Below are 20,891 nucleotides of genomic sequence, written 5' to 3' on the forward strand. Positions count from 1 at the left end.
TGTCATTAAACACAATAATCCAAATGAAATAGAATTTAATTAAAGACCTTTCTTGTCCAGCTGTGTCCCAGAGTTGCAGCGCGACTTGAGAATTATCCACTGTTACCGTCTTCACACTATAGTCAATACCTGCAAGACAAACAGAAATAACAAATTGGTCTTAAAACACAAAACAAAAAACAATTAATAAATACATAGGTCAGTGGCCAAGCAACTGACAGATTGGACTGTGTTTGTGATGTGGACATATGTTCTAAATAAAATAATATAGATATTATATATGTGCATTTTACGAGGGAGGTGGAATTGATGGCTGCCAGGTAAGAAAACCTGTATTTCAGCGTGGTTTATAAAACGGTATCTGTATTTTGATGTTGATGTTGTGCACAACATGCACCACTGGGGCAATAGTAGAGCTTGTTTGTGCCATGAAGTCAAGGAAGAGCATATATCTTTGCCAATGTATCCCGTGAAGGACACTATGGGTGCATACAACATCAATAGAGAGGGAGTTGGTCTTTTAACTCACTGGATTTGCATTGAGGAACAAACCCATAAGGCATATTTATTTATTTCTTACTGGTTGAACCATACATTATGCAGGGCCAACTCAACCATTCTTACAGGCAAATGTGCCAGCGATGACTCTTTCTAATGCATAGTGAATAAGGGGAGCTAAGACCACAACTTCCCTGTTACCTCCTACATTAGTGAATAAACTAAAGAGCTTTTGCAGGGGTAAGCACAGCTGATGTAGCAATTTGAGATAAACCAAGCAAAAGTCCTATTAACTTTCCTCTATACTTTACCCGTGTAGGGTGACATTGGAGGACGACTCAAGTGCATGGACCAGGACAGCTCTATATATTATGTTATTGGAGTGACAAGATGGGTAAGGGCTGCCATGAGTATATTCCAACAATTAATACTTTCTCGAGTGGATCCTCAATAAGATTGGAGCCCCCTCTCTTGATGCTTGTCTCCTCAAGATTCAGCAACATTTCACAGGTGGGAGGTAAGCAGTGACAGAGGGGGTGAAGAGATACAGCACCCGGTGTTTATCCAGACTAAGTGTGTTAGCGGGAGAGGGAATGTGTGAGCGTGTAGCCCCCCGGGCCAGTAGGTGCAAACCCTCACCTTCACATACACTGTGATCTTTATTGTTTACTTATAATGTCCTTTTTCAATGTCGGACTATTTTGTACGCATCTGAAGTTGACCATTAAAATGTATCTGGAGGTTAATGAGATAAGAATAGTCTCTGATATAAACCTTTTATCCTACAATATTTAAGTTATAATTCCACATATCACAACTAGATCACCATGTGCCTGGTTTTCAAGTTTGAGATTCTATTTCAAACTTTTTTCCCAGATATATATATATTTTTTTATAAATAGAGAGATTGCAATTCTTACCTACAGTTGCTGAAGTCCCAGGAGAAAAGGTGTCTTCACAAAACCTTCTAAGAAATGACGTCTTTCCAACGCTCGAGTTGCCAACCATCACGATTTTGAAAACCCGATCCGGAGGCGAGTACACCCGTTCCTCCTTTAAACAAAATGTTTCAGGGTTATCTGGAAGCGGCGACATAAAAGGATGAGCATTGATTTCCATAGCGTTATGTTGAGTTAGCTGTGCCAGGCTCCCTTCTCTTTGGGTCCTCACTACTATTTTATGCATGTGTGAAACAGTGCCCATCCTAGGATCTACTGGACCAGGTGTGGAACAAGGTGTGGGGTTTTTAAATTCAAAATATGCAAATTACTTTTACTAAAGTAAAGAGCAAGAATGCACATCTAGCGTTTGCCAAAAGACTCTTTAGGAATCTTGAAGACCTTGTTGAGGATTTCAGTTGAGGTGCTTTAAATATTTGTATTTTATTAAAGCTATGGCTCATTGTATGTCCACCTCAATGTCATCATCATCATCATCATCATCATCATATGATGTCCTATATCTATAATTCTCAATATCAATCAGAGGAGGGGTAGCAACGGGGGAAGGGAGGAATACCCTATGGGCTGCTCTGATTTAAATATTTTGAATACAACATTTTGTCCAATACAATATATTGTATTTTAAATACAACATATGTTTTACTTGCAATTACGCATGTTGCCACTAGGGTGTGTACAGTAACATGGATTTTGGGACACAATTACAATTATTTCTCCCTTAATAGCTTATTTCATACGATTTTACAAATAGGTTATAAAAATAAAATTATGGGCGACAATGAGAAATGATTTCCCAACTACACTATTTCTCAATAAAGATAATTTATTGTACTGTACAGCCTATAAGAGACCCAAAGCCATTCAAATTAGCCAGAATATGATGGGACTTTGTGAACTAATTAGTAAAATGTGCATGTAATGGGATTATTTAATATTTGATTAATTCTGTCGAGTTTCTTGGTCCAAGAGTAATTTGGAAGCTGCGCTTCCAGACGAAGAACCGTTTTCTGGCATCTGGAATTCTATGCAATCGAACATTTTTCCAGATTTGCATGCTGGCCTATAACATTTTAATGAGGTTTTATAAATTATTATTAAAATAGGTGTTTGTTTTTATTTCCCCCCCCCCAGTTGCTGGTAGCCTGCCTTCTTAAAAAATTAAATATGGATATTACTATACCTGGGAAATGTCTAAATAAGTTCACCCTGGGATTCTTCCTAATATTAACCCTTTAATGTTCCATTGCATTCTCCTGTAATAAAATAATAATGATAATAATGTGGGAAACACAGACTATGAAGCTGGAGGGGCACTGCTGATCTGGAGCAGCAGCTTCTTCTACAGTAAGGGTAAGGAAGGTTAAAGATGCTACAGATTGTGCAATCTTAGAATCTGGCCATTTATCCTTAGAGTCCAAGACTGCAGTACAAAGTGTATGATATCTGCCAGGAAACACTTATCACCAGGGGGCCCTTAGAAAAAAAATAGTATTTTAAGTTCTTGACAGAAAAAAATAAAACTAGAATTCCTTGGTTACCGAAAAGTCAGACCGCTCTTCTAGAAAATGTCTACTGCACAAATGAACAAGTTCTGCATATCTTTCAAGTATGATGATGCTTTTTAAATATTACATCTTACGTTTGGTAATGTCTCCTTTCCCACCGGTTGTCCCCTTGGAGAAGACGGAACCTCTTCACTAGAAAGTCCAACTTCCTTTGTGATGTTTTCAGATACATCCGGGGCATTTTGTTCAAGTTCGTTGTCTTCTCTCCAGTCATGTAATGGTCTTTCAAGATGGCTTTCAAGAAGCTGAGGGAGAGGATCTTCCTCAATTGATATTATCCTTTGTAGATGTTGATTTGCATTCTGTCTGACCTCTACACTGTCATTTTCAGTAGTAGATGATAGACACCCATTTACACCAACAGGACTTTTTTTGGAAAATACTTCATCCTCCTCAGATGACTGGCTGTAGGGACAAAAAAAAGACAAAAATATTAATTTCAATAAGAGAACTTCTGATGAGAAACATTCAATGGGTTCTATGGTGATAGATGTTGTGCTAGAATTGCTATTTAAGAATAACCTCATAATTCACCCACTGTGATCATGAAACTACCTTCTATTCTACGCTGAATTCATTATACATGAGCCTCCAAAATGGTGCTTTTTGTAATAGATGAAATCCTATCTTGATATGCGGTGAATAATGATATTTTAAGTTCTGATGTGTCAGGGTTTAAACAAAGTCCAGAATTAGAACGGTTTATTCCTTTATTCCGGTTTATTGATTGAGTCTCAGAAGCACTTTGCTCAGAATGTTCACAGTTACATTTATACCCATTTTGTTTGGCTCCGTTCATTCAAAATTCACAAACTATGGTGAAATGCTTTGTGCTCTAAATGTATTAGGTGTTGTGATCTTTTCTGCCTCCTTCTACTGCCACTTGTACAGAGATGTGGTCTTAGGTTGGGTTATGATGAAATGCGTCTGCATTGGTGGTTTCCAGTAGTGCCATAACAAAAAAAATGAATCAAACAGTCGGAAAAATGGAAATATTAAGGACATAGATCCATAAACACAAACGAAGTTCAAGAGACGTATCCAATGACTAACATTTTGGATTCGGATGGATATGCCGCATGTTACATGGGCATAAAAATGGATGCTCTTGGCCACTGGCCTTAAAGTGCCAAGTCCACCATGTTATCCCAAGTCTGGCTCTGCATATGCTGGTAAATGTCATACTTTTGTAACGTAACACAGCGTTAAAAACATCAATCCTAATATTGGTCAAACTCAAAGCCCAAACCCTTCCCATAAATAATTCTTGAATTATGTAAAAATAATAATTTCTCATTTTTTTTTGATTCTGGGCACTGGCAGAAGTGAGAATCTGTCGGTGGATTTGGACACAGTGGCGCCCATATAATCAGAGAGCAGAAACTTCCCGGGAACTTGTGGGCTCTGGCTACCCGCAGCCAACCCTTGAGGGATGTGGCCAGGACTGATGTCAGTGGGCGGTCCTGCTGGCATCAGTGGGTGTTCCCGCTGCCGTCATATATCGCGGGAAACACCCGCATTTAAAGGGGAAATGGGTGGGGTGTGGGGGCGTTTCAGGACCCTGATCCCATAAACCGGAGGATTCAGGTGTCGACCTGGATAACTGGAGAACGTCTCCAGGCCAAACTCGGAAAGTTCCCAGGAATGCCTGGAAGGAAGTGATCTGCAGTAACGTAAGTTATATACGGTTTGCATAATCATTTTCTTAACCGTGAAACATTTCCATATGGTAGTTATTATTAGATTAATAAATCCCAGAGTCTAAACTGGTGTTTTTAAGAAGAAATTTAGGAGCATGTTGACATCCTCTTGACCTCATTAGCACTTGAACATTTCAGTAAACCCCCTTGAAATATTTATAATACATCATGTTACATGTTCTGGGTAACTGAAGTGTTCTCATCACTTCGTGCCTTTTCTGGCTTTTATCTAACGAATTCAATTATTTCTGGAAGGTAGTAATAATTGAGAGCGTCCCTGGAGATGTATTTCCAATTAGCAATTAATTAACTGTTCTGAGAACGTATGGTTAAAAAAAATAAAATACCCAGCACTTGAAAATCCATTCAGTTTAATTTAGCAATTCCTAAAATTAGATATTCTTTAACATTTTAAACAAGGTTGTCATTAATCATCCCCTTAGAGAGAGCAATTATGAAGCCTTTACATTAATTTAGGTATATTTGTATATTTGTGTCGGCACCAATGAAAAGTTTATCGTTTTATTTTTTTTTCTTGTTGGGGACAATATGTAACTATGATAATCTGCTTACATTTAAAGGGGAAGTGCCATCATGAGAAGCAAATTGATTCATTCAATTAGTAGCTTTTGTTTAAGAGATTGTATGGAACATATTAGTTGAAAGGGTCAACTCATGGAAGCTGAGATCAATGGCGACATGTGGCAGGGCCAGCAGTATCCCATCAATGTTCCTGTCCTTCTCATCAACTCTTACAAAAGTTGCCTGAACCAATCAACAACAATCAGTAACTTAGGGGGAAAGGTTGTGGTTAGGTGCGTGAACCAAAATCCCGAAGGACAGTTAAGGCTAGCCTGGCTCCAGCTTCTACTCCTCGTCTATCGCTCACAAATTTTTATGTAAAACCTCATTCTTTCCAGGATAAACCTAGTTCCTGTGATGCAACATTAGGCAAACATTAGTCCATGCACTGTCCCAGAGCCGTAGCTGGCTTCTTTTGCGCACGAGGCAAGGATGGAAAATTGTGCCCCCCAACTATTTTTACAGAGGCTATTTTATTTACACTGCCCTTACACACACTTGTCCATAAACACACATATACACATACACTGCCCATACATGCTGCCTTTACACACACCTGCTCATAAACACACATATACACATACACTGCCCATACACGCTGCCTTTACACACACCTGCCCATAAACACACTTATACACATACACCACCATTACACACACCTGCCCATACACACTGCCTTTACACACACCTGCCCATTAACACGCATAAACACATACACTGCATACACATTACACATTGCTGGCCACACACACTGCCTTTACACATACTTGCCCATTTACACACATATATTGGCATACACGCACCTGCCTATACACACACCTGCCCATACACACACATATACACATACACTGCCCTTACACAAAACTGCCCATTCACACTGTGCTGTTTTCCACAAGCTTTAATGTTTGGGTATAAAGCTAGAAAAAAGATCTTACCTAATTTTTTGTTAATAATATTAAGCAGTTAGTCAGAAGGGATCTTGAGCCTTGGTGCTTTTATAACCAAACCATGAAACAGAAATGTATAACATATGATACTGTATTTTTGTTTTTCATAGTGCCACTTGGTTTGGTAAAAACATAAATTTAGATTAAAAAGCTGCAAATTTTACACAGCAAGAAATTTTATACATGACAAATTTATTTATTTAAAAAAAAACATTACAAATCTTTATTTTCAGCTGTATGTTAGTCACCTTTTTACTGACTGCTTCCTGTCAAAATATTTGCCAACTATGGATCCTGATCTCTGATTCCGCAGCGTTGATGTGATGTTTCCCTTGGATTTCTTTAAAAAACACACATAAATATACGGTTGTCATAGTTATTAGTATCGTTGTTTTGTCAAATTTCCTGGTACAAATTGTAAGAACCATAAACAAATACAATACAATACATATTAATATTAAGTACATTTTTTAATTGGAACTGTGGCCATGGTAACTTTGGGTATAAAAAAAAAAGGTTTATTAAAACTAACTTTTTATCTATAGAAAAATATTGAAATAAACTGATAAAACATTAAACTTATTATAAGAATGAAGAATAACCAGTAATGCTAAATAAAACTAAATTCTCACTCCTGATTTCTGCTCCACTTCAACAACGGGATATGAAATGATACAGAACGGTGCGGGAATCAGCGAGCTGAGGTCAGTCGCATGCTGGAAAAAGTTACGCTCTAAGCACAAAGCACATGTAATGGCAGATCAAATGTTATTAAAATAGCTTAAAAGAACAATTATGTCTCTGTACGTTTACCGAGCCTACGCATGTCCTTCTAAAGACCAAGCCATTCACGAAAAGAACTTGTGCTTAAGGCTCTGATATTTGGTGTCTGAATTACTATTCAAATAAAGATAATGAAAATATTTTACCTGCAAAAAACTGTCACGTTCATCTCGCAGGTGTTTATTCATTTCCCTAAACAGTCAATTTGGATGAGTTATTTAAAAGCAACATCAATTTCAATATCTTCAGGTTATTAGAAAATTGGAAACAAACCAATACATCGAGCACAGAGGTGCCAGTTCCCAAATCTATAACGTGTGTTTATGGGAAGTTTTGTGCGTATGTTGCTGGATACGTGTGGTTATACTTTCATGCTCACGCACCATGAAGCGGGGCATATCCAGCATATTGCAGCACCAGATCTGCCCCAGATTTGCCGAAAACAAAACACATAGCCAAAAAAAACCCAATGAATATAAAGGAAGATGTCGCACTCTAGGTCATGTGAGTTGGGTTGGGTGAATGGTCAAAGTGGTGGTAGGAAGAGCTAGAGCTTCTCTCCTCCATAGATTTTCTTTGCCATAGAACCTTGTCATCCACTTTAAGGTCTCACAATCAACATGGACTTACTGTAGCCAACCCCCGCACTTGGCTTTTATATTCTAGTTTTATATACATTTACTAAACCATATAGTTACCTTAACAGATCAAGCTGTTTCAACAGAGCCATCCGTTCACGCTGCAAGCTCTCTGTCACCCGGTATACTTCCCTGGGAAAAAAAGGAAAAATATTAGCAATACTACAGTGTCTATTTATTTTATTATACTGTGTATACCTCTGGAAATGTACAAAATGGTAACGTCAGTGGTAATTATTAATTATGATATTTACTATAGATAACTGATATACATTTCTCTCTCTTCGTGCAGCTGGGAGGCTTCCTCCTGCAGGAACTTCAGCTGTCTCTGCGCCGTTAATAACTCTTGAGACGTTCTCTCGAGCTCTCTTCTCATCTCCTTATTGGTAAACTTCAACTTTTCGTTTTCTGCTTTTGTTTCATGCTTATCGTTATTCAGTTCCATGCATTGGGTCTCCAGCTGCAAAACAGTCATTGATATCTACGTTTAAGAAATTGGTTACCAATAGAACATCTTTATATGAAAGATATCTTTGCAACTTTTTTATGATTTTATGATTTTTTTCAACTGATTTTATGATTTTTGGAATAAGGAAAAAGCTGATTTTTCATTCACTCTACAAGAGTGGAAACAATTTACAATTCTTTTATATTTAACAATTTTCTTTATTTTTTTAAATACATACATGTATCTGTAAATATTTCTATGCCATGACAGTACTTAAAGGAACACTTTCATTCAAAATAACATTGCCCTTAAAAAACTGTTATATAATTGGAAAATCTGCCCAAAAATCATAAATGATGCCAAGAACACCAGCAAGTCTACAACAGAATGGCTGAAAAAGAATCAAGTGAATGGCCCAGTGAAAGTCCAGACTTCAACTCGAATAATATGCTGTGGCGGGACCTTAAGAGAGCGGTGCATAAACAAATACCCTCAAATTTCAATGAACCGAAGCATGTTGTAAAGATCAAAATTCCTCCAAAATGATGTGAGAAATTGATAAAGTCATAAAGAAAATGGTTACTTGCTGCTAAAGGCGGTTCTATAAGCTATTGAATCATAAGGTGTACTTAGTTTTTCACACATGGCTTCTCCATTTTGGCTTTATTTTTGTTGAATAAACCATGACACGGTGTGATATGTCATCTGAGGTCGTATTTACCTAATTTTTAGACCTGCTAAGGAACAGATGATTGTTATTATGCCCTAATATTTAAAACCATAGAATTCAAAGAGAGTGTACTTTTTTCACATGATTCAAAGTAGTATATGTATGAATTCGATTGGCCTCTTTTTTGGACTTTTTGTTTGGAAAGTAGCTGGTGAATAAATAACCTAAGTATGACTTTTTGGTAAAATAACAACCCCTAATTATTTTGTTCTGTTCACTAATAGGCCATCATAAATTAAGTGCATGCAAGAAAAAACCCACATTGAGCCAATTTTATGAAATTATGTAATAGTCCCTAATTGCTGGAGCTGCTTTATTGCACCGAGCTTTAAAATGCCATCTTATCAAAGAACACTATTTAAAAAAAGAACAGCTGCATTTGCATAAACATCGAAAAAATTGTAGCGATACACTTTATATTCCTAGCGTCTTTCTCCGATACATCAAAGAGATTTGTCAAGAATACTTAATGCCTCTGAGATAAATAATACAACCAGTTATGGGGGAAAAACCGGAACATAACCACTCAAAGGCAACAAATAGATTATGGAGATACATCAAAGCAGCCGTAAAAGAACAGTAAATAAAAATATACCCTCTTCTGCTTGTTGAAGATTTGTTCTAATTCTTGTTCTTTCGATGCGAGTTTTTGCTCCAGGTCCTGGCTGCGTGATTGATACCTTTCTGTGTCCTACAAGAAACACAACGAGGAAAAAAAATACAAAAAGATAATTATAGTTTTTATGTTGAAAATGTTAAAAAATTTAATTGCACTCTTTAGCTAAAAAAATGTAATACAGGTTACAGGCAAACATAAAAAATATATATTTTTAGTGGTTTTTGATGTCTGTCAATTATCTTGTTACACTACTGTAGAAAGATGTGTTACTCAGAAACCTACTTGGACCAAAAAACTTTTATGGCTTGAAAAAGATCCTGAAGTTGGATCGAAACTTTGCCACGTGGTGGAATGAACACGTGAATTCACTGAGTTGTCTCATTTTATTTTATTTGGACCAAAGGAGACAAACATCAGTGACTCCGGATTTTGAAGGTCCAGGTCAGGACTTCATGGGGAGAAATTCATGGGGTTGGTGTGAGGTTCCCAATGAGTCAAAACTGCAGCTCTCCAGAAGCCTCACTTACAAACTTCAGAATTAGCAAATAAATAAAGATTTCCAGAAATTGCAGATTATCATTGTTGTGCTTGCGTTTCCACCCACTCACCGTCACGTTTTCCTGACTCTCTACTTAGATATAACCATTCATGACCTACACTGCACCAAGTATCTACTTGAACCCCTGCCCATGCATGGGACAACCATGATGAATAACCACAGGTTCTTCAGGACTGTGTGAAGGCTCCTATTTTGTTCAACATTAAATCTTATGAAATCTAAATAAGATCTTGTTGGCGAGTCGCAAACAAGGTACGTATGGTCCTTCTGTGTAGGATATACATTTGATCTATATTCCCATATGTTTCAAACAATAATGTAATTAAAGCAGTGGCCGATCAACCCATTAACTCCTACATACACAGTATTAAAGAGGCTGTTCCATTGTGCGTCCTTAACCGCCACTAAAAGCCTTTCAAGCCTGCCACACAAAAACATTGCTGTTTTTAACCCCTTAAGGACAATGGGCAGCCCCAAAACCCATGGAAAACAATGCAATTTGAGCCCGTACCTGTACGGGCTTTGTCATTAAGGGGTTAAGAGCTGGATTTTCTGAGAGTTAGACATTTGGAGTTTATTTCTGTTACAAAGACTCAATTAAGGAGCATTTCCTGGATGATAAAAAAGTAAAGGTGCACAATTAATCTTCGCCCACATGCTTTTGTTCAGATGCATTAGACAGTAATTTTGTTTATGTAATATAGATTTTTGTTTCTAATGAAAAAAAAAAAACCTACAGATTTTTTTCTCCAGTTTCTCTAAAACTATAATGCAATATGTACAAAAATAAACCTATTACAGTTCCGTGCCGTGTATATATTCACCATTATCATAAAGATTGTCAAATTAATAATAGCAAAAATTTTAATGAATGCTTGTAAGTATGTTGGATTTTTTTTTTTTTTTAATAAATTTGGCTTTATTTGGTTTGGATTAATAATGAAGAACTGCAAATTTTACTTAGTATGATAAGAATTATTTAAACAAATAAGTTAAGAACAAATATGAGTCTTCCATGTTGTTTGAGGTTCCAATTAGTGCTTGGTTTCTACTCCATCTTCCACTGAAGACCAGCATTAGAAATCGGACTTCTTCCTAGGGTTCTGCGTCGAGGCCTAGCCTGCTAGCGCCATCTAAATTACATGGCTGATAAACGTTGTCATCACCAATAGCAATATTACATCACACTGTAATCACAATTGGTTTTTGGGAATTTGGACCACTCTTCAATGGGTCCATCATGGTCCAAATTCCCAAAAACCAATTGGATGACTTCCTCCTACTCACGTTCTGAAGCTCATCTTCCATTTTTTTTGCACCATCTGTCTCAGCCCTTACCCTATCTTATTGGTACTTTTTCACATTTTTGTATCTTTTACCGAAACTGAGGAACTTTCTCTCATTTTCCTGGTCGGAGAGATGGCGGTCAGGTAGGAAGGTAGCAGGGTAGTAATTGTGATAAAAACTATAAAATAATTCTGCTTTTAGAAGAAAAAACACTTACTTTTAGCAGGAACTGTTCCTTTTCTGACTTTATTTGCTGCTCCATCTCCTCATATAAGTTCTGTATTTCGACATCGTACGTCGCTATCTTCCTATTTCAAAAAATAAAGATTTCAGTGAGGTCTTCTACTGTTTTGCACCTCTAGGCCATTTCATCATGAAATGTACTGACAAAAAAAATCGATAACACAATCTATAGAGATTTTTGTATCATCTATCGATTGATTTAACATCATTTTAATGCACAGAGCAATTAATCCAACCGACTTCTTGAGAGCGTTTTCCATTTCATGCTTCTCTTCATTCGCTTCGTGGAGTTGGGAAAAAATTCGGAATAAGAATTCTTCAAAACTCGTAAGCAGGTGAGGTTCGTCTTTTTTCAGTTCCATCCATAATTTTTTAATGTGAATTTCACTGAAAAAAGCACAAATTATGAATGGGTTAATGTGATTGAATTTCCATGAAAAGTTCATTTCCTTCACACTGTTGATTCTATAGTCTATACTGCAATGAAAACATCGGCATTCAACGGTATTAATAAGATTAAAAACTAGCAAGTACATACATTTTAATTTTTGTTTTCCATTTTTTGGTAGCAGATCAGTCAAGTTTTTTTGGTAAGAATAAAAAGGGTCCGATTTAGGGACCTGGGTGGGTGAGCTAGGCCAAGCTAATAGACAATGGTTTCCAATGGGATTGAGACCAAGGTTTCTGGTATCTGTCTACAAGAGCGTATGAATCTTGGGTGTTCCCCTAGGCCTCACCCAGGGACCCCTTCACGGCCACCATCGTCATTGCAGAGCACTGGAATATGATGTCATATGCCGGCACTATGAGAGCAAATTTGATACCCAGGCTATATTGGTCTCTTCTTCAGCCATATGATGCCTATATCATAGATTATCATATACCTGAAGAAGAGACCTAGATAGTTTCAAAAGCTTCATTCTATTATACTACAGTTAGCTAATAAAGGTCTCAGCTTTCATTCGTTTAATATATAAACCCTCTGTGGAGGCTAGTTTTCAGACAGCTGAATATGAGCCATTTGTATGTGTTGTTGCTCTGTTATCTTGGCCCAATCTACTAGACAAACACCCTGACTCTTTATCACACTGTATGTGGTAAACAATAGAATGGCTCGGTCTTAATCGTCGAGCCTGACACTCTGACCTTGAGACTAATGAAAGTCTATGGAGGAACAGACTTCATTAGCATTGCCATAAAGCATCTGCTCAGTGTGGTGTTTGAGCGGGGAAAGTCACTCAAAATGTCACATGACTGACAACAATGGCCAAATCCAGATCTGCAGATAAAGGAAGTTTATTGGAACAAAATGAGATAAAACCAGGTTTTTGTCGACACTTACAATATTACTGTACACAGCGCAACAAGAATATATAACATACATTATACATACTTACACTCTAACATGTTTTTATTATATATATATATACTTGATTTGTCTATTCTCTGATACGGGACCTTAAACTATTTGAGTCCATTCCAAGAATATTTACTACTGATATATTTAATACTGAGTTATCTATCTCACAAGCAGTTAAAAATGACTAATATTTACGCCGCTGTTTTGACTATAAAAACCTCCTGCAAAATATCGCGGATAGATTTGTGGAGTATTTTAGATTTCTGCCTTGCCTGACATTTAAGAAATTATTTTCTTGCTGCAGGTCTGCAATTTCAATGTTCTGACGTTTTGTTACATTTACATATTGGAGGGGTACGAATATATTAATAAAGATATTAATTAAGATACCGAAGATTGCAGACGGCTCTGGAAAAATAAACAAGGTTAACCCTTGACTTTACCACCAACCTCTACTGTATCTTCTTGAACCATTGAGTGTGTTTATAATACATCACTCTAGACTTCTGATGTCATGGGGTCCTCTTAGTAACACAACAGCATTCTCGTTATTTACAGTTTATAATGATATTTCTGCTAATTAGAACGACATCAATCAATGGCAAAGAGCATGGTCTCATTAGCAGAAATGTGTAAACGATAAAAAAAAGATGCCAAGTAACCTACGATGAAAAGTTGATACCTATTGAGGATTACTGGGAAAAAAAAGAATGAAAGATTATTGCTGGTGAACATGATAAAAAATAATTGATGAAAACAGAACTTATGTCATGTTTTTTTTTTATTATTTACTAATTTTAGATAAACAACATTTTTTTGTTTTGTGAATGTCAGATAAGTTCAGGTGGGTACTAACTGTGACCCCCAAATGGAAGGACTTAACAAAGTATACAAATATACACTACTGTTCACTTAGAAAGAGGCCCTTTATCAGTCCCATCACTCCTGTGCTCCAATAGCCCTTTATCACTCCCATCACTCCTGTGTTCCAATGGCCCTTTATCACTCCCATCACCCCTGTGTTCCAATGGCCCTTTATCACTCCCATCACTCCCATGTTCCAATGGCCCTTTATCACTCCCATCACTCCCGTGTTCCAATGGCACGTTGTGTTCTCTGATCCAAGTTTAAGTTTAAAAGGCTAATTGATTGTTAGAAACCCTTATGTGATTATGTTACAGCTGGAAATATCGTTGTTTTCCTTAAAAACAGCTAAGGTCCGATTTTCTTAAGTAAAAGGAACCAGGTCACCCAGCGTAGGGCCGCAGTAGATTTTCTCTCTTGGTCCCTGATATTCCATGTACAATAGAATCTGACTAACACTCCTGAAGCTTTATAGGGTTTACAAGAAAATATATTGATGGATTTCAAAAACAAATACAGAACCATAACAGGTTTCTCTGTGAAAGGAACCACATTGTCCATGAAATGAATCGAGGTCAACTTGGCCTGAATCTACTAAAATTTATCGCAATTTATGCATTAATTAAAAAAAAGAAATGTCCTATTTGCTTTTTAATACATATGTTTTATAAATATTATGTCTATGTATGATTTATTTTTTTGGTGTTGGCATACACTGGGAGTTGGTCTCTGAACTCCAACGTGGTCTCACTGACCTGTTCATAGTAGCTGATATGTTATTGATCACAACAGGTTAACCATTTAGAGGAGCAACGCACACAATGTAAGGTGTACAGTCACATAATTGTACATAATTGTACAACTTTTGTACAACTAATTCTGATGTAATCGCTGATCAAAGTGAGCGCTCATTAGCCTTTACATCATCAAATATTCCGATTTTCGTGATTTCCACTCTAAAGCTTTATAATATAATACAGTGAATATTTATATAATTACCGTACATTTAATTCAAACAAAAAAAAAAAATCTTAATTTGAATTAGTTGTTAATTTCAGCTCTTCTCAGTTTTCAATGCCACAATTCATTTGTTCCGTACAGAGATCATCAGGCAGGTTTGGAACATTTCTTCTCCTAACAAAACCGGCATGTTTCATTGTGTGTTTCCCCGAACCATTGAGCCTTTGGGATTCGTGCGATTATCTTGAAGTACATCCTAATTACCCTGAATTTTAGCAAATATAAAAAGTGATAATAGTCTCGTATTTAATTGTGATCCTACTCTGGGCTACATCTGCTATCACCGGTGCAACGTAGGTATGTTTTATTTTATTCATTTTTTGCAAAAGAATACATCACATTGAATTTTTTTTCCTGTTAAAATGAACAGTGGCGGAACTACCGGAGTCGCAGGGGTCGCAGGGGTCGCGACTGCGACCGGGCCCTGGAGTTCTGCCAGTAAGGGGGGCCCAAGGGGTGCCGAGCGGTTGCTGAAAACGACCGCTCGGCAACTCTTGGCCCCCCCTGACTGACAGAAATCCAGGATGCCTCTGCACCCCGCTGCTGCTGCCGCCGTCGCTGCCGCCGCGCTGCCCAGAGTGCAGTGTTGGGAGCGTGAGGCGTTTGCCTCGGGTGCCGGTGCTTCACACTACATTTTTGGGGCTACCTAGGCACCCGAGGAGTTCATGCTTCAACAAAACCTGAAAAGAACACTCCAACCATCATATGCACTTTGATGCATATGATAGCAAGGTGGTCCTTTTAAATTCTGGTGCCCCCCCTTAATAATGCATGGGAGGATTCTGCATTTGCCCCTCTTCCCTCTTTGCACGTGATATACATCCAATCAGCTCCAGAACTGTATAGACCCCCATTGCTCATTGATTTTAATTGGAGCTATTTCCTGTCACTGATTGGCTGCTTCAGGTAGCCAATCAGTGGCAAGAATCGTTGAGTCACGGAGAAGGAGGACAGCTTCTACCCTAAGGTGAGTGCTTTTTTTATTTTTGGAAGAATACCTATTAAACTAATACTAAATACACTGTAGATGGTCTGTTGATGGAGGGGTGGGAAAGACGGCATGAGACATCTAGAGTTGAGCAGAACATTAATGACGCTTAAAAAACACACATATTTGTAGCCACATCACGTAAAGTCCTATAAAATGTCATCAGTCTGTGGTTCATTATAGGAACATCAACCTTGTACTTTGTATTTTCAAAAAGACAAAACAAAAAAAAAATTATATCCAATGTCTGATTTACTTACTCTTCCAAGACTTTGTTTGCCCCTAAGCTGTCAATCAAGCTGTAGAACTGAGTATTTTCATCATCTTCTGCTTTCTGAGCGCTTTCCTCCCATTTTGTCTGATAAGCGTTCTCAAATTCTATCCGTTCGGCAAGCTCACCAAAAGTAAACTTCTGTGCCGAAATTTGGTCTCCGTACAAAAATTGACCTGAAACAAGAAAAAATTCTATATTTTGTCGTCTAAATACCTTTGTTCTACGCCACCAAACTTCACACTGCAAAGCTCAGACAAAACAACAGAATATGCAGGAAAGCTGAAATGCAAATTAAACTTACTAAATCCTGTAGTGAATTCTTCCAAGGTGAGGCAACCATTGCCATCGGCATCCAACGTATCAAAAACATTCTCCAGTTCCTCCAAACTAAGTGGCAACTCGCCATGAAGTCTCTGAAAGAATATATTTTTCGTTGGGTAAATCGAATATGTCACTTAAACCCAGTTTAGATCCATAAAGTAGAGATCCGTAGAGTCACAAGTTACTCAACATGATCACACTTTGGTTCAGATGGACCAAGGTCTCGATGATACCACTTGGAAGGTCCAATGTTTGCCTAAATGACCAAAGCCCTGTCCAGGGCCGGCCCAAGACAAAATGCCGCCTGGGGCGTAGTTTAAAATGCCGCCCCTCCCCATTATCTACCCTGCCGCCCCCCCATTATCTACCCTTCCTCTCTCTCCATCCTTATTATCTACCCTACCCCCCCCCTTGTACTTACCTTTCAGCAGTCCTGCGGCGAGTCTCCCTGCTTGGTCTCGGTGCCGGCTTGTAATGCTGAGCGCCAGAAATGATGTCATCTTCCGGCGCTCAGCATTACAAGCCGGCACCGAGACCGAGCTAGAGGGCTCGCAGAGGACAGAGCGAGGGGCCCCTCTCTCTCTCTTCCCGCTTTAAAAAAAAAAAAAAGGGCTTGGGGCGGCAAAGTGTCGCCCCTTCAAAAGTGCCGCCTGGAGCAGTTGCCCCACTTGGCTCTATTGTCGGGCCGGCCCTGGCCCTGTCTTGGTTAGCCATTGGTAACGGTGATGGTCCTGGTGTTCTTAATAGGAATGTTGCAATTAATTAATTAATCGGAGCTCTACATTATCAATGCTTTCATTTTGTCTTCCAAAATGCCACTGTGTCTCGCTGTTTTGTGATATGGTTAGACAATTTCTATTTATGTAAAGAGAGAAAAAATTGTGGTCTTTTGAGTATTTCACAGTTTTCCTAAGAAAATGCATACTAAATTAAGACCTTCACAACATACAAACGAGCCTGGATACATTTTGAGGATAAAATAAAGGAATCTGTAAATTTAAGGTTGCTTAATGTAACCTTAGAAACAAAATGTAGTTTCCCACAGCATATGAATACCTGTGAAATAATTCATTTTTAAGGATTTTCACTGCCGTTTCGACATTTTTCATTTAACTATTTAGCAGCAGAAATTAAAATCTGACCCTTAATAACTTGAATTTAATTGACAGTTTACAGATAAAATAAATTGTATGCAAATTTGTCTCTTGGAGGCATTATTTGTTGGAAAAAATGTAATTAAATTAATTCTACAATAAAATACTGTTTACATAATAACATTGAAATATAATCATATAAAATAATAATAAATAAATATAAAAAAATAATAAAATGGGTTTGTGTAAAATGTTATAAAATTATTTATGTTTAAATAATATATCAAAGTAAAAGATCCTTTATACTGTCTAGCTAAACAATCCAAGCCTCAAAAACTGAAAAGTATTATAATATATTAAATAAAAATCTACTTTTAATTACAAAGTCCTGAAGTTTGTCTTTTGTTTTAGCCGGCAAAAAAAAGACAATCGTTATTCTACATTTTGATATCAAAATAAATCAAATATTGACCATTTAATTGGCCATTCGGAAGATTTTATCGTAGTGACTCACTTAAGGTGGCATGAAAATGGTCCTAAAAACCATGACTTGTCAGAAGGCAGTGATATTATGAAATAAGTCACCTGTGTTCAAGCAGAGACTTCAGATGTTTGTTAATTACCATCATTCTTTGTGATATACGTTAAGCTCTAAGTGTTCTATTGAGTGCCAACTTGGTAAGTCTATGTTGATCGGACAACGGTACCTGCATATCTCTTCGCGTGATAAAGCCTTTGTCTTCTATGTCACATATCTGAAAAAACTCATGTGCTTTTCCCAGCATAGTATGTTGTCCCGGCTTGGGTCCTGCCTTCGTGTCCCACTTTTGGTCATCTTCTGGGGTTGCTTCTCCTTCTTCAGTCTGGATGCCTCGTAGAGAAGTATTCTCAAGGGCTGCCATTGTACAACGATTACTCCGTCTATCTGAGCGTTGGTCCAGAACCTGAGTGTTAGAAGGTAGGAAAAGAGAAAAGTACATGAGAAATACAGTGATGCCACTTGTCATCTCTTAGCAACCACCTCTTTAATTAGCCATGAAAGCCTCGGAAAAAAAAAAGAAAAAAAAAGGGCTTTTAGAAAAACCCTACCGTGTTCTGTATCTTTAATAAACTCAACTAATATACAAATAAAAATACAGAAAGACAATAAACAAAATAAAATACATGATTATCACCCATTATACGTTATCATTTATTAAATTTATCTATATTACTCTATTATCACCTTCATCTTTCAACAATAATCTCAATATACGGTAAATATTCGTCAATTGATTTAATTGATGGCAAATATTCATTCTTCTGGGTTCTATGACTGATCTGAACTAGCATTAAAGAAATAATACATTTCTTTAAATCAGCTGCATTTTGGTAGAAGGTGTTCTCTAAAACTACTGGTTTTGCTTCTCATGTGGTCTCAGTCTCAGGTTAGGCAAGTTTAAAAAAGGGGTCTATTTAACAAACAGAAGAAAGAACGAGAGAAAGAACAAACAAGAGAAAAAAAACGAACGAAAGAACAAACAAGAGAAAGAAAGACAGAGGGGAAAAAAAGACCAAGAGAAAGAACAAGAGAAAGACCGAACAAAAGAAAGAACAGATGAGAGAAAGTATCCAAAATACAGTCATATGTCTGCCACCCCATCTAAGGACAGACACCATAAACTTTATTTTATATGGAGCTGGATGAAGATGTCTTAGATCTATGTTTTTTTTTTGTTAAGTCTGCAGGATGTCTAGATCAGTATGGTATACTTAAACATTTATTTATTAAATAAAATACTAAGGAAAGCTGTTGTCTACATTGTTTCTCATGATTGACATTATTCCTCCTAATTAAGTTATCTCTCTTTGATGTTAAGTTGCTGATGATTGTTGATTAGTTCAGGCAGCCTTTGCAAGGGTGGGGGAAGAGAAGGGGGGTAACTTCGGAACAGGACACTGATTAGATAAAGGGGTCCCTGGACCGGTTGGGAAGGGTCAGGTGGCTGTTGGCCTACGCCTGAGTGGTTTGTCAGCATCACCCTTTTCCATTGGAAGACTTTGGAAGATTGATGCAAGCTGTAAGAGGTTAAAGGGAGAGTGAGCGTTGCTCTCCCTCTTTCCCTTCCTTAATTGGTTACAGCTCTCTTTTCTAATCGCTAATACAGTTTGTGATCCTGGTTCTCGTCCAAGAGGGCTTGGGGAGACCTGTCCTGAAGAAGGCTTATGGTTCATGTTAATGTGTAGAACCTCCTACGGGGTCTTAAGGCTCGGTAGCTGGCGGTATGTTTTTTTAGGGTTATTTTATTTTTCACTGGTCAAGGGGCTTATAAATAAAGCTGTAGCCTAATGCCCTATGAACACTAATTCGGTTGTTGCTTATTTATCTGTCCGTGGGTAAGGTCTGGTAGGGTTTACGAGGCTGTAGGCTTAAGCAGCAATGCTAGTTTTGCCACAGTGAACAATTACACTGATCAACAAACAAAATAAAGCAAAAATAGTTATAATAATAAATATATTTAGCGATGGTGAATGCTGTGACGGTAACGGTTCACCTTTAATAAATCAATTTTAAAATTATGCACTTTTTCGTTTAGTCTCTCCAGCTTAATGTATAAAATACGCAGGTTCCTTGAAGTATGCGGATGGCGTCTTAACCGTATTAATGTTATCTTTACAGCCACCTCTGTATCATTATGAATACCCACTCTATACTGTTTATTACAAGATGAAGAGAGCAGGAATGCAATATTTCTGTCCCAAAGTGGTTAACAGCCTCCGTTTATACAATTATCTTGTTTAAAAGCATTTACGGCTTTTTTTAATATGTGTAATGCGCTAACAACATACTAAGTGCTGTTGATATAACAACATATGGTGAAAGTTCACGAGGACTCCTCCTAAGCAAAGGAATGACTTTTAATCAGTGTTACCCGGAAGATGATATCTGTTTTTTGTTTGTTGGTGGGGCGGAGGTCGAATTATTATGTTTGCGCTGAAATGTGCTGCGTTTCCTGGGTAAATATTGCCTTAGTGCATCAGCAAACAGATTTAGGCAGGCTCATTATTTTATTATTTCCTCACGAGATTTACATACAAGAACCCTTGTCGAAGAAGCCTTTTGTTTTTCTGCTGTTATGGCTAGAAAATGTTTCAACCAATGAGAGCGCTACAATTAAGCAGCCCCTGAGAAATGCTATATGAAATACCACCAGCGGTGTCTGTACCTTGAAACCTATTCCATAAAATTCCTGGATTTTGGGACAACTCCAATCGATAAACTTGTTTATTCTCAGCCCTTGTTTCTGTTTAAGTCAAATTATATATACTACCTGTTTTGTCCTGTCTACCCGTTGTACAGCGCTGATGGTGCTATATAAAACAATAAATAATAATAATCAATGCCATATATAAAATATATATATAGTTA

At 37.5% G+C, this 20,891-nt stretch overlaps 1 protein-coding gene across 1 annotated transcript in view; it reads right to left on the reverse strand.

Annotated features, from left to right (window-relative positions):
* The window catches only part of CRACR2A (calcium release activated channel regulator 2A), a 36,679-nt gene that overhangs the window by 2,973 nt on the left and 12,815 nt on the right, over positions 1-20,891 (reverse strand). The window contains exons 2-14 of the mRNA XM_053464966.1: positions 18,190-18,426; positions 16,369-16,480; positions 16,054-16,240; positions 11,802-11,948; positions 11,536-11,626; positions 9,449-9,544; positions 7,948-8,135; positions 7,736-7,807; positions 7,184-7,229; positions 6,503-6,594; positions 3,100-3,430; positions 1,419-1,551; positions 48-129 (exon numbers count right to left, since the gene is read on the reverse strand). Coding sequence (XP_053320941.1) covers positions 48-129; positions 1,419-1,551; positions 3,100-3,430; positions 6,503-6,594; positions 7,184-7,229; positions 7,736-7,807; positions 7,948-8,135; positions 9,449-9,544; positions 11,536-11,626; positions 11,802-11,948; positions 16,054-16,240; positions 16,369-16,480; positions 18,190-18,384 — 1,772 coding nt within the window. The 5' untranslated portion in view covers positions 18,385-18,426. The remainder of the gene's footprint in view (positions 1-47; positions 130-1,418; positions 1,552-3,099; positions 3,431-6,502; positions 6,595-7,183; positions 7,230-7,735; positions 7,808-7,947; positions 8,136-9,448; positions 9,545-11,535; positions 11,627-11,801; positions 11,949-16,053; positions 16,241-16,368; positions 16,481-18,189; positions 18,427-20,891) is intronic.

Source organism: Spea bombifrons, chromosome 4 (genome assembly GCF_027358695.1).
Source record: "Spea bombifrons isolate aSpeBom1 chromosome 4, aSpeBom1.2.pri, whole genome shotgun sequence".
Taxonomy (NCBI): Eukaryota; Metazoa; Chordata; class Amphibia; order Anura; family Pelobatidae; genus Spea; species Spea bombifrons.